Source organism: Pyrgilauda ruficollis, unplaced genomic scaffold, assembly GCF_017590135.1.
Source record: "Pyrgilauda ruficollis isolate IOZ18807 unplaced genomic scaffold, ASM1759013v1 scaffold23, whole genome shotgun sequence".
Lineage (NCBI taxonomy): Eukaryota > Metazoa > Chordata > Aves > Passeriformes > Passeridae > Pyrgilauda > Pyrgilauda ruficollis.
Window position 1 is genome coordinate 9,459,430 of NW_024522539.1, and position 14,797 is coordinate 9,474,226.

The window sequence follows — 14,797 nt, forward strand, 5'->3', positions numbered from 1 at the left end:
GAATGTACCCAAGATAATAAATCTTTTCACTAAGCTATCATACACCTACAAGCCCAGATTCAACCTGCTTCTGACGGCCCTGGCATTCAAGAAGCTAAGGACAGCAAGAACATGACCTACAAAGTTCAGAAGAGGGCAAGAACTTGGCTTCAAGTATTTTTTGTTTATTCTGTCCTTTCACCTTATGCAGAACTTCCACTGACATGAAAAGTAGTTCTCTGTGTGGATCAGAAAGGAAAACTTTTGCCCAGTTATGGTTATTGTGATATTCAGCTGTGAATATTTCAGCTATTTTCTGTTTTGAAACTCACTAGGGTTTCACACTTTCATAAGGCTAATTTGTATCTGCATTTGGTGGTAACAATTTTGGCTTCTTTTCTTCCTTTTTTGGAGGTAGAGGTCACATGATGATTTTTTATTGATGAAAGCAGACAGCACATTGAGAATCTGGACAAAGTGCACATAACACCAGACTGTGTTTGTATCTCTTTGGGCAAGAAGGAGGAACACTGGTGTACAGCATGGGAGCATGTGCAGCTGAAAAGCACCACTGTGCTTGGGAAGGTAATGCTGCAATACAAACACTATCATTAATTAAGCCATATCACAGTTCATGAAAAATGTGCATCCCATCCTTACAAACTTACTGGCAAAAACCACAAACAACAGGTATTTTGCACATACTAATGCTCAAATGGGTTTTAATTAAATTGGGGTTTACAGTTGATGTAATTAGATGTTGAAGTACAGTAGAAATGTATTGGCAGTTTTTTAATAATTTAGTATACATTTGTTTAATTGAAGAAAAAAGGTGTGTTGTTTTATTGTGGGTTTTATTAAATCGATTATTAAAGTTCACATTGTCTTATAAAATATTTATTTGTATTTCATCAAATTCTTATAGCAGTCTGATACTTAGGGCAGCTGTGTTTTGAAATGTCTGAATACTCAGCTTTAAATCAGTTTGCAGATGCTATACAGAGAATTAATTAAGTCTCTGTCTTTAGTCAGAACAATTTAAGACTTGTGATTTCACATGCAATAATTACACTTCAGAAGGTATAAGCTGACAAAGTATGGTGAAGGATCATCATAAAGCAACTGGCAAAACATTCCTGAAACCCTACATTCACCCTTGAGGGGCCCTTGTTACCAAGGACTGGAAGTTCAGAGAAGAGGCAACAGAAGACAAAATGAGAATAAAGAATAAAAGAATCAGTAAGTTTTTGTCGAGACTCCAAGATTGTTTTCAGTATCAGCTTAGAGAAAAGGGGCATTATTATAAATAAGGTTTCATGTTTTTCCAAGCCAGATTATTTAATGTGGCTAAGATAGTTTACACACTCTTACACTATTCTTTTCCTTCTAACAAATGCTCTGCCTGAAGTGAAAATGCATATACTTGACAGAACTTCTTTCTAAACAAAAAACTTCCGAGATCCAAGCGGGTTTCCACAACCAGTATCCCTGGTTTTCAGAGCTGTGGTCGAATGCTCTTGCTGACTGAACAGATGAAATCCTGAGAAAATTTTGCCACTTCTGAAAGTCCACATTGGGAGGTTTTTCCTTTCTAAATCAGTGATTGTCACCCATCCTCTTCTGAAGCACAGATACAGTTTTGATGACAACCTACTCATATGAGTCAATAAAACATTTTCATATGAGTAGATTGCAAACCCTCACATCCTACTCTTCCCTTCTCAAGTGTTCTTATCCTAAGAAGAAAATTAGCAGAAACATATTTTGTTTCTGAATGTTTTCCTTGCCTAATTATGTGGTTTGGTTTTTGTTTTTAATTGTGTTGACATTTTGTCTTTTCAATACCAGCAGCATTTCTTTCTTCACCAGCAGAATTACCATTTAAAATGTCATACTTGAATCTGGTCTTCAATTATCTCACTACTGTACATATCTGCTATTTCTTGCAGAATCACTCCCAAGTGGCAGAGTGACTCAGAAAAGCAGAAGGCTGGCATTTAAAAGTAAAAAACCCCAGAAGACACCCATCAAGTAATGAGTGGCAAGGATTCTGTTCAGGTGTTTTGTTGGGATCTCATGAAGACGCTGCACTGATGCTGCACAGGGCAGGGCTGTTAAAGCATTATTTCTCTCTACAAATAAGTGTAAGTGTAATAAACAAAGATGGGTTGTTGGGTAAAAGACATGGTACATACTGCAGCAGCTTCCTAGTCCAATAAACTAATCCATTGCCAGAGAAGACGTTCCCTTGAGTTCTCAAGAGAAGGAGACAATCCCCTGGAAGTACCCAGCTCATTTCCCTCTATCCAAAAGAGCATTGCCAAGGTCTTTATTCTTGCTGATTGCTCCAAACACATTGCTCCAAACACATTTGGTGAGCACACGTAGCTCAATGTCATGTTTCACCAGCTCTTTGCATTATGCCACTGCTCTCAGCTTCCCTCTCTGTTTTCTTGCCATATTCTGTCCCCTCCACAGTTTCATTAATAATGTCCAGCTCACACTCTGGGCACCTGCTGCTTACAGGGTCACCAGGAGTTTCTCTCACTGCACCAGGGGTGGAACACACCCCAAGAACAGTGCTGTTCAAATACAGGCCTGCCTTTGCCCTAAGGTCATTTCCTCTTTGATCAATAAAATAAAAATAAAGCCTTCTAACCAAGTTGCTAATTCATAGGAAAGACCTATTCTGAAAGCCTCTAGATTCCTTTTCTACCATAAAAAATACAAATGTCCTCCACATTAAAAATATAAATGTCCTCCACCCTTAATTCTCTTCCCAGTTTCAACCTCCCCTCCCCTCTATAACAAATCGTGCTGGGCATTGACAGTCTCTGTGCTCAGGAGCTGGAAAATCCCCTACTGGTCTACTCTTCTTATGCAATTTTCCAGAGCTGAATGCTCTAGGAAGGACCCTACATGCTCTTTAATTCTTTCAAATCCCTGACACAACTTTGGAAGCTACTAGAATAAATATGGATCCTTTCCATTTACTGTTTTGCAGCCACCACAGCAATCTGCTCTTAAAACACATGTGCAGCTGCCTTCTTTGTGTAAAGCTGTAAAATGATGATAACCTCATCATTATATTTACTCTTTTGAGTATTTTTGCTCTTTTATCTCTATTTTCCTTTTCTACATTGTCTTCTCTCAGTATTGCACAGTTTGAAAGCAACTGGTGCTAAATATGCAGGTTAAAATAACTGTATTTATTACAGCTATGAAGCATTTACACCTTTTATAGCATCAATTTATGCCAGGAAAAAAGCAAGCCATTTCATAAGCAAAATATAATTTTATCCTTAAGATGACTGTTTCATGATTGCCTTATACATGGTAAAAAGATAAGTTGTTTCTCCAGGACCATTATCAGCCAGTAAATGAGGGTACATAAATCATCAGTGTTGTCTGTATAGAGTGTGTCCTGCATTGTTTTACATAGTAAACTAATACATACAGGGATTTTTTGTTCAGCTGATGAATAAACAAAAGGACCCAGATGGCAAGCAGACTGCATTTATCCCAGGAGTATTAAGAGCACCCAACTCCCTGCAATCTTTCTATTTCTTTTCCCAAAGCATACACAAAGAAATTATTTAATAAATCCCTAAATAAACTGATTAAATATGAACTTATAAAACTAGTTACCTAAGTCTAGTATCTGGCCTTTTAATTTTGAGAAAAACACTGTAAACCAACACTTTCATAGTTAAGACGGTGCTCTATAGTTCAACGCAGCATACAATTATTCTGCATTTTTTTACAGATTTCTCGTGTTCCTGTTTCCCCTGAGAGAACAAGTCTGACGCACCTGTATGGACGAAGACTCTCCTCACCTGGTTGCCTTCCAGGCCGTTCCCGGCTATTCCAGACGATGGCGCTCCGCTCCCAGCGTTCACGAAGAGCTGCGGGCCGAGGAGAGCCACGGCCACTTCCCGCTGGCAAGGGAATATATTCTATTACACACCCTAGAGATGTCTTATGAGTAAGTAAAGAAACAGCAACACAACTCCAAAACACTCCTGTCTCCCCTAAAATAAACCCCCACCAAACCTTCTTATTTTTTCCTAAAAAAAACCACAGGGGATTTATCTTTTTAATGGATGCAATAAGGAAAAGCACAAACCTAGCACAGACTGCCTAATCAATTACTGGGAAGGAGTTTAGACACTTTTTGAAGGCATATATGGGTAAATACCATGGAATGCAAGCTCTAGTGCTTTCCTCCAGTTACAAACATCTAAGGAAAGAAATCATATGAGTAGAAATTAGTTGAGGGTACAGATATCTAAAATGTAAGTAGATTATATTAATTAATATTAATACGTAACAAGGTAAGTTATGATGCAAGCCCTTTGTTTCTATGAAAATAAGTATTTCTTCTTTAGGGTGCTGAATTCATGTTTCCAGGACAACAGATGATTCCATCTGAAACATTCCTGATTGTGCTTCTTTCTGAAGAATCAGAGGGCACTTTCAATCAAAAACATAAACTGAGGGAAACAATTTTGTTTCAAACTAGGTAGGTACAATTATAAATGACAAATATTGTTGTGTTTACATTCTGCAATTGCTAGTACAGTGGTGGTTTTGGATTTAGTAGAACAGAGAGAGAAAATACAGATGAAGGAGGCTGATGAACTCGGACCACAACATCCTTCCAGTAAAGTCTTCTTTAATTTCTTGAAGCTATTAAGCAATTCTGTATTTTCTAAGCAATTGCAGAACAGACACACCTTAAACTGGAAACAGAAATTGCCCAACCAGTTACACACTGGTTTCTTTCTATTTGCTTGAAACAGAACCTAGATGGAATAAATGAGGATGGTTTTCAAGCAACCTAGCTTCCTCAATTTGTCACAGAGCAAAGTTCAAGTCATATAATAGAAAAATCAAAGGACAGTAACTCTCTGCTTATCAAATGTTAAAGGTTCATGGGCAGTTAGCAGGAAATGAAGATATGTTTTAGATGTGAACAGCTATGCAGGATATCTCGTTACATTAACTCTATTAACTGTCTTTGTAAAGAAGCAATGAAAGCAGAATATTTTTCTTCCACAGAAAGTTCTTACTACATCTGAGATTGCTCTGAGGATCAAGAGAAGAGCTAGTTCCTAATTTGAGCTGTCAGAGCTAGAAGGAGGCTGCTCACGGAGCTGGAGTAATAACAAAATTAAACCCTACGAATCAGCCCACCACCTGCTATGGCTAAGTAGAGGTATTCATACTGCAGGGTTGTTTGCATGACTTTTTAAAAATTTCTTTTTAAGAGTTCATGTTTTGTTTATGATACAAGGTGTGTTCGTGTACAAAAAAAAGAAGGAGGGAAGAAAACACAAAGCCAGGTCATGTGGGTAGTGCAGATAGCAACTGGGAAACATTAGACTCCATCACACTGCCATGCAACCAAGTATGGAATATACTGCTGTATCTGGAGCAAATTGTGGATGGTCAGAAATGAAATCAATACCAATTTCCTTTACAGACTGCAGCATAAATTGATCTGTTGTGCAGTTCAACTAAGACATCTGATGGCTTTACAGTCCTAAACAAGGTACGTTTTACCTGCCTAGCCCACACCAAAATCTTTCATTACTGTATGAAAAAAAGAATACTGGAGTGTTGCCCCCATCTCCCTTCTTTGTTGTGTTGCCATACTTTCTTTTATCTGTTTAGTGAAGAAGAAAAAGGCCCAGTAGATAAAGAACTTCAGTTAGCTTTTGCTTTTTGAAACTGATTACACTTCATTTCAACAAATGTCCCATAGCTACAGCAATACCCTGTGCTGTACTATTCCTTAAGGAATGCAGGTTATACCTGTGGCACTGCCAGCCAGACAACTGTGAGGATTTCTAAAAGCAGATAGGAAGGTCAAACTCTTTGATTCTTTATTGAGGGAATCCACCTATGACTTGGGTGGTAATTCTGTTTACTGCAGAGTGTGTACACCTGTGCCCTTTACACCTACTGAGAAGTGACATTCTCAACAGCATATCCTCAAACACCAACTTCCCTGTAACACCCTGTTTTGTGTAGTGGAAACACCTCCTCTGTGAACTAACAAAAATACAGGAACTTGAGCACAGACATGCCCAGTTCTTAAATGTTTTAATTTTTCTTAAGAGAGAATTTTAAAAAAATAGATACTAGTACACATACACAACCACTGCAAACTTTACTGTATTAATTCCATGACTCCCTGAAATCAGTATAAAACATTCACCTAACTTCAAACTAATGGTTTTTCATCTACTTTGTAAAACATGCTGTTGTAATATGGACATTATGGGCAAGAGTTGGGCAATGAGGCAATGACTAGAACTGCAAGTCATTGTGACTGGGATTGTGCTGTGGATTTCTGCTTTAGGGAGTAAGGTGGATACTGCTGTCTTCAAGATGAATTAATTTTTTCTGACCATAGCATCTTTCATTCAAAGCATTTGCCAAGAGGAAAACTAAACACAGTAATGGCAGCATAATGCTAATATATTTAATAATGCTAACAGCATGGGCAGCATAGTGCTAACAGTCTTCAAAAAATATTTAGTCTTTACTGAATTATAAAAGAGGTCACAGCAGAAGGGAAAGATGCATCATTAAATGAAACAATTTTAACAGCTTCAATAAAAAAACCACATTTCCCTTTCTTTTAATGTAGTGAATTGGTGATTTATTAGCAGTAGATGATTGCTTTTCTTTGGCAAACTGATAAGATTTTTCTGTTGCTACCAGGGATCAGAACTTTCTGCATTTGCTTCCTTGTTTGTGCAGCAGCAGCATCAGATAAAGGATGGTGTTTATTAGTTACCTGCCTATTGGAAATACATTTGATTCAATTAAAGAAGTGACAATCAACAGGAGATGAAGAATGTGATAGCTTTGCTAAAGTTGAAAGCATAAACACATTTATTTACATGCAAGAAGTTTTTCAGACTTGTGTGGTTTTCTGACCTCTCAGATAAAACAGAACTTTGCAATGAAAAATTCACAGTGTCCAATACTGAAAGAGGAAGGGAAAGAACCCCAGCTTTTCACTAACATTATGCTGTTGACAATCTCTGTTATGATCTGTTGGGAGGTTCCTCATTTACACCTCACACAGCATCAGTGCTTTCTGAAGATAAGATACAGTTCTGTGCAGAAGGCTGATGCAGTCCTTGAGCCCAGAGTCTACCTCTAAAGTACCACACCATACTGGTTTCATGACAAATACTGTAAAAATGAGTCAAATGATAGAATGTAGCTTGAAAACCGAAGAGTTCTACAGAACTGGAATCACTAAGTGGGATGCAGGTGGCTCTGCCTTGGGACAGCATGATTTAATGGTTTAGGATTTTGACAGGATCGCTACAGAGCTCTGGTCCCCGTAGTCTATTTTTAGTGCTGTATCCTAATGACTTATCCTCTAGAGTCTCTAGATTCTCAGTTTACCATCATCTGGTACCAGCAATGTCTGTGCAGAATTCCCATGCCCTTCAGCAGGGAAATCTGATTATAAAATCAATGTCTGTAATAGAAGTCCCAAGTTCAAGAGCTATCATCTCCTCCCCCTGCATCAGCAACACTTGGGGTCAGTGAAGTCAGCAAATCTGGCTGAGGGAGAGCTAAGGGAGTTTGAACTTACAGAATTATGTCTTCTAATTACTCAGAAAATACACAAATGAAAAAAAGCTGTTTCACAGCTTCTGTCTGGACTGCACAATCTGCCAGGCTACAGGAATCACTGTGATTTATAGTACTTAGGATTAAAAACTGCCAGGCCACTTCAAGTTTGGCGTTCCAGAACACAAACAAATTATTTTACCATTTACTTGCAAAGAAACAACCAGATGAACAGAATTTCAGTAACAGAACAGCCCTCACTCAAAACAAAAGATATCCAGATAGAAGTGGGTGAGCAAGATCCTCTCATATTATTAGCAGATATGGCCCTTATTTTTCTGCAGCAGCATAATTTAGAGAGAGTTTTCAGTGGAATGGACCCTGCCTACCAACATAATGTAAATTTTTTAACAAATTCAAAGAAAAACTGCAAATGTTTTTATGTGAGTCTGTTGAAAGATAATTCAAGCTTATGTTTATGGCTCAAATTTGTGCTTCATCTGAATTTTAACAGATGCTCACAAGTACTTTTTAAACCTTATGGAGAGATGGTCACAAAAGTGACTTGCTTTATCTTAAAAACGTTGCATGATGAAGTCTTAAGTTATTTACACGGACCTTTTAGGTAATGTTACAGAGATTCAAATCTTGGCCATGCGCAGCAGAAATGGTATTGCCAGCCAGGACAGGAGCACACCTGCCAGCCCAGCACCCCAGCCCTGGCTGTCACTGCTGCTGCACAGCCAGGCCTGTTCATGGGGCTCCACACACAGAGCAGCCAGCCGGGACACCCCGGACACCTCCAGGGACTCCAGGCACAGCCCTGCACTGTCACAACCCCGAACAGAGGCCATGGAGCCGGCCTGGCGCACCAGGCCAAACCTTGGAAGTCTTAAATGTGAAAACAACACCAAACCAAAGCCTTTGTCATGCCCCTGTTGCTAAGAGATGAGCATTTATTTAAACTAATTTGGTAACCTGGCAGTGAAGGCCAGCACTAGCCTATATCCTGATACCCAGACCAACTGTCTCCAGGGCTCCCAACTAGTGTTCTGCCACCCCCACTCTTACAACTTGCTCACATGGCCCTCAGTCCCCAACCAGGAACCGTGGTGATGCTGCAGGACAGCTCTCACTTGTTGGGGTGAAATCTGTTCCAGGCCCCAGGCTCCCTGTGTTGTGAGGGGCTCTCCCACGTCCTGGGTGAGACCAGAAGGGCAACACCTCCCCAGTAATGGCTCAGAACAAATGCACAACAAAATTATCTAAAAGTAAATGCTAATTGAACTAAACCCCTTGTTCATCTGGGCAAGGTCCAGCATAAATAGGGTTGGCACAGCCTGGGTGAGGGTGTGTGATCTTCGGCCAGGGCGAGGCACACAGGCAAAGGTGCTTTGGACGCGGCGTCAGCTCACGGCTTCGCAGGGGCCATTACTGCGACGGCTGCTTCCCGATGGAGAGAGCTTTGGGCAGACAAGCTGCCTGCTCCCTGTTCACATCAGCACCTGAGGGGCAACACTCACCAAGTCCAACCCCAGTGCCCCAGGCCAAGCCAGCAGTATTGCTTTTATTTCTATTTCAGTTACACTTTTTATACTTTTTACGGGATTTCACTGTCTGTATGCTCCTGTCCAGCATGTGGATGTGCTGGACAGCAAAGGCTTCAGACAGCAAAGGAAAACCATGCCAGCCATGTTTGTTTAACCTGAAAGCTTTTTCAGAAGTGTCCAACACCAAATATTGGCTGGATTCAGTGAATCATTCCCATTACTCTTGTATGTTTCCACAGCTAGTCCTAGGGACAGCCACCCTCTGTGCTAAGGCAGACAACAACTGCAGGATGAACCATTTCCTCCAACAGTTGCATCAGCCCCCTCTGTAAATTACTATTTTCTGCAGAAAGCCACCACTGAAGTAACCAGACAGTGCAGAAGTACATTAATAGCACCTTGTGGCAGAGAAATGCAGGGGGTCAGAAGGAGAAATGCTAACACTGGGGCTATCACATGCAGAAACAAAAATGCCCAACACAGCTCTCTGATAACCACACCACCACAAGATCTGAAGATTAAAGGTCTTGAAGTACTACTGTAATAACAAAAATTAGCAATTCATTGTATATACAACACTACAAAAAGCAGTCTTCTTCTGTTCTTCCAGAAAGCTATTTACATATGGGCTACATAGAAAAATTTAGAGAAGCATGACTGTAGATTCTAATGATGGATTTCTAACAGTGATTAGAACTATTAAAACACATTTCTAATGGTATCTAACCTATACTGGAAACTCTCACAAACTAGTGACCATTTTTATTTAACTTCATAATTAACAGGAAATTTGGAAGTTATATAGTTCCATGTAAATGTACTAGCTAGGGTGAGCAAAGACAGTGGTTGTTAAAAACCAACATCAACCAAATCAAAACCAAGAATAGAATGGAGTAGGAGACTAAAGAGAGCAAAGGAAATAGAGAGAAATAAGAAAGTTGTTAAATTATTTCAATAGCCTCTAAATTGTTTGTGGAATTAAAATTAATGGGTTTGCATGACACAGATTAGGGAAGTCATACTGGTCTCATAAACATCAGCTCATAAAATTCAACCAGTTGAATCTTTACTGTTTGTAGAACAAGGAAATAACCTGTACATTGCTTTATAGATTTATGTTGAGTAGCTGATTGGGGAGACACAGTAATTGCTCTTGGTGTATGCTACTTATGAGAAAAAACCCTCTATGCAGGAGACAGATTTTTAGGGCTAGTCAGAGAAGACACAAAACCCTAATAGCTTTAACAACATTCATAATCTTTTTGAGCTGCCAAAAAAAAAAAAAGAAGTTGATTTCTTATATTGTGTGAAAACCCTCCCCAAAAATCTGTATTAATAAAGAAAAACAGAACAGCTTACAAAGCAAAACAGTTTTATTACCAGAGCTGTTATGCTTCAGGACATGATAAAAGAAGCAACAACCTGTGACTGACAGCAGTCACACTGCTTAATGTGCTACTGGAAACATCACTGAAATGTGGCTGAATACAAAAATTAACTAAAATTTACTTACACTGATTTTCCCAATGTTGACAGATATTTAGGTCATAGTATTTGCAGCCAAAAAAGTGACTTACTGAAGAACAAACTCAATTAATGCATCAACTCAGGGCACAGCACTTTGTTTTTGCTACAGTCCAGTAGAAATATGGAAATACAGAGAAATATTTTTAAAGATTTTCTGTTTTAAAATACTTAAAACTTCCTCAGAGCTCTGTATTTTTGTGGTTCTATGCTATTCAATCTTCTTGTAATGTCATTCCTTAAATGCAAGCTAAGGACTTATTCTGAAGACTACTAGTTCCTCTCACTCTAAAACATTAATGCTGCTGAGTCATCCTTACTAGATAAACAAATATTTATGCAACATTTAGATTATTTTTTTTTCCTCAGCTGAAGAAAACAGCTTCTGAAGCCAAGCTACCTTGGAATTCAGGAGACAGCTTTTCTAAATGAAGTTTGTCTTTGCTGCAGTAGAATAACCTAAAGCACTTGACTATTACTCATTTAAGGGGACTTTTCTCAATTAGCAGCTGTTTCACTTTTGGTTTCTTTCTCACAGAAAGGATTATGAGTTCTTACCATCCATTTTAAGAGGAACTGTGGAATAGATTGAGAAACTTGGAAGAGGGCACATACAGAAAATATCTACAAAAGGACCGTTCTGCCATTGGATGCATGTCTCATGATTTTACTGGGAACGTGCCCATTACATTCTTTCCCGGCCAACCCATAAGCAAACACACAGAATCTTAAAGAAGAACTGTCTCTTCATAGAATCATTCCTAATTTTAATCTCTTTGTTTCTATTTGATAAGAGACATATTCCTAATAGCACGTAGAAATCTTTAAAAACATTGTTAATTGCGCAGCACATTGCAGCTTGCACTTGAACAACCTTGCACAAAAAGAAGAAATCAACACTGTGTAGTTTTGGATAATGCAGATTTTCTAATTCTAGTACCATCAAAAAATTTAATCATGAACAATATTTAAATACAAAAGAAATTACCTGATTTTCATTTCTTTTCTAGCCATGCTTAACTCTTAGGTTTTGAGGTTCTAAATCTGCAGTCTCAAACAAATCCTTAAATAACCTATTGGACTCCTCAATGGATAAGTTTCAGTATTTGCAGCACAACATTAGTTTTGACTTAATCTGTCCGCACATCTAACACAGACAAGGAATGCAAGTGTACTGTATGACCACATATGCTGCCATACAAAGACATCCTCTGGCTATGACTTTGGTCTCTATATAACATTGAAATACAGAATAGAAAGGAAGGAGACCAGGAATTACAATTTAGAAAGGCTTTTGGGCAATTTACATGAAATGTATAAACTTAGAATTTATTTTATTAAAAATGAGTAAAATGGCAAAACTAATGTATTTTGAAACAAATCCTGAAATTCTACAAAAACTATGAAGGCTTTTTTGATCCATAATTACCATCTGAATACTCAAAAATTTACATTAAATGCTTATTGAAAATGAATATTTTGAGTCAGATTTTTGGACTATGTGGATGCTGTATGCCAGCTTCTAAAGCAACATGAAACTCCTCATCCAGAGTCCAAAAAAATGTAGGGAGACCCTAAAAATGTAGCAGAAGCATTTCCGCACACTGATTTCAGTAGTCAAGTTTGTGCAGAAATGATTCCACTAGATTCATAGGGTACCTTTTTAGGCAACAGAAACTTCTCACTTCGTAAGCTTTTTGACCTCTTCCAGCTCTTCTATCGGTCGCCACTGCTGACTGATTGTCACCAGCTGGAAGAAATGGAAAATATGGAAGTTAGTAAAATCCCAGTGAGCATTTCCTCCACTCCCACACCTCCCCATATCAAACATCAGCTTATTGCTGAAGAAGTTCTAGTGGCTTTACATTTTCCTTTCAGAAATATGCAACAGATGACATAATAATTTGTTGAACAAAATCACTTGGATATTAATTAAGTAATCATGCCAAATAATTTTACTTTTCCTTATCCTAAGTGCTCTTATAAACTAAGATATTTTTCCTTCAGGCTACAGTACTTAAACATTCTTATTCAATTCTGTAATTCAGGAACAAGGTAAGGGTAAACAGCACTTCCTCCATATTCCAAGTTTCCACTGTTATCAATGGAATTGAATAAATGGATGTTTGGGGTGGGAATGGACACAGGACAACAACCAGAAGTATGGTATGAATTTAAGATCAGACCCACAGTGTAAGAGATCCCTACCATTAGCTAAGAGGGTGAAGACAAAGTAATGAATGAAGCATTTGTGTCCACTTTTAACTAGATATACATCAACTTTACACTTGTTCTCCCATTCATATTTTGCTAGTTCTTACACATGAAAGAAGTGATTCATTATGTTGGAAATTTATGGTATTTATACATACATTATATGTACAAATTACCTTCTGAGGCTTGGCAGGATCAATAGTTTCCCATGGTTCTGAACTGCCAATCTTGTGAATGCTTTAAAAGAAGATAAAACAAGTATTATGTTTTAAGGTGTGTCCTTGAACATATTTTCATATGAGCAGCCTATTGTCAGTAGAGCTATTCACTTTAGTAAGGAGTTCCCTAAAGCACAAATTTAGAGGTTTGGGCACTATATTTTAAAATCTGGATAGGAATCAATGACGGGTTGCTTTATTTGCAGCTTCCAAAGCACCAAGCAAGCCAGCACTGCCCACATATCATTGTGAGGGAAGCAAGCTGAAAAATCAAAACTGAGTAAAGACCAAAGTAAGGGGACTTTTACCCCAACAGTTAAAATGCCTACTCTGATCACTAAAATGAATATATAAACCCCCAAAACCTTTAAGAGTATAGGATTGGCTCCATTTATCAGCCAAGCCATTGGAATACTATCAAACACTGCTCTTTATATACAAGTCAATAGCCTGGTTGCAGTATATATGGATCTCATTTACCTATATGATTATATGAAATTCTTGATTAGAACATTTAAAACTTCTTATACCTAAAGCAAAGAAAAAACATAATTATTAAATCAAAAGTTAGGAAATAACTTGGACTACACTCCAAATCAATTAATTTCCTCACTATTTACAATCTGCAGATACTTTAGTCATTATCAGTACTCCCAGTACTCTGGAACATGTGGCTGGTGCCTTTTTTTTTTTTTTTTTTTTGTGTGTGTAAAACATGATGGTCAAATGCTTGGTTCAATAAAACAAGTTAGGGTAAGCTCCAAACAATAACTTTTTCCTTACATCACATCAGATTTGCGGAATAGTGAATAGACACAAAAAGAGAACGCCCCAGCTGCTGCCAAGGACAATATTCCGGCCAGGGGAATGAGCTGAAAAATAAAACAGAGAAAAGAGCTGATCTTATGTCCCAGCTACAGACCCACGAACAGGGGCAGCAAGGGTTACACAGAACTAGGCAGGGATTACCTGTTCCTCTACATTATCTCTATATTACTCGTTACACCACTTAACTTTTATATGCGAAGTTCACTTTTACCTCTACATTATCCTCCTCCACACCTCACTTTTAATACATGAACTTTACGCCGGTCCCATTTCCTCGGGAAATCAAGTGGCAATCCTGGTGCAGCCGCCCGAACCCCCCGCATCCCTCCCCGCGGGCGGGTAACCACGGCCCCGACCCCTGAGGCAAACTCACTTCTCTCTTCGTTTTAAGCGTGTGCAAGATGCCCTTGTTCATGCTGGCGGCTGCGGAGCGGCTCGGGCTCTCGGCTCTCCCCGGCAGGGGCAGGAGGTGCCGGCCGGGCCCGCCCCGCGCTCTTTGAGCCCCGCGCCCTGAGGGGGCGGGACAGCGCGCCCCCCAGCGGCCGGCGCTGCGGGCCCGCGGGCCGGCAGCGCCCCCTGCAGGTGCCACAGAGCGGGACGCGGCCGGCGCCCTTCCCGCGCCAATCCTTCTCTCTCCGGGACTGCAGCGCTCCAGCCTGGCTTCTCCACTTCTCCTTTGTCCTCTTGTCTGCCCCCTTCTCCAGGCAGCTGCTCAAAGAACAGGGTATCTAGGCAAACGCCCAGGTGAGAACAGAGCCTGCCTCTTCAGAGCTCGTCGAGGTGCCTACGGCGACCAAAAGAGGAGCCCGGTGGCACCACGTCCCCTCGTGCTGCAGCAGAAGCTCAACCCAGGCCCAGGTTCTCATCACTCTCTTGTGTTCC

General features: G+C 39.5%; 1 protein-coding gene across 4 annotated transcripts in view; it reads right to left on the minus strand.

Annotated features, from left to right (window-relative positions):
- CUNH15orf48 (chromosome unknown C15orf48 homolog) overlaps positions 1-14,442 on the minus strand; it is a 24,767-nt gene extending 10,325 nt beyond the window's left edge. The window contains exons 1-5 of one of the 4 annotated variants that reach the window (XR_005955261.1): positions 14,289-14,442; positions 13,871-13,959; positions 13,046-13,106; positions 12,315-12,405; positions 3,791-3,917 (exon numbers count right to left, since the gene is read on the minus strand). Coding sequence is in view for 2 of the 4 variants with exons in the window: in XM_041468821.1 (XP_041324755.1) it covers positions 12,337-12,405; positions 13,046-13,106; positions 13,871-13,959; positions 14,289-14,330 (261 nt within the window). In the remaining 2 variants the exon portion in view is untranslated. Of the gene's footprint in view, positions 1-2,928; positions 3,918-10,486; positions 12,406-13,045; positions 13,107-13,870; positions 13,960-14,288 lie in introns of those variants that run through there. The other 3 variants (XR_005955260.1, XM_041468821.1, XM_041468820.1) reach the window with 3 other exon arrangements.
- Between the last annotated feature and the right edge of the window lie 355 nt (positions 14,443-14,797).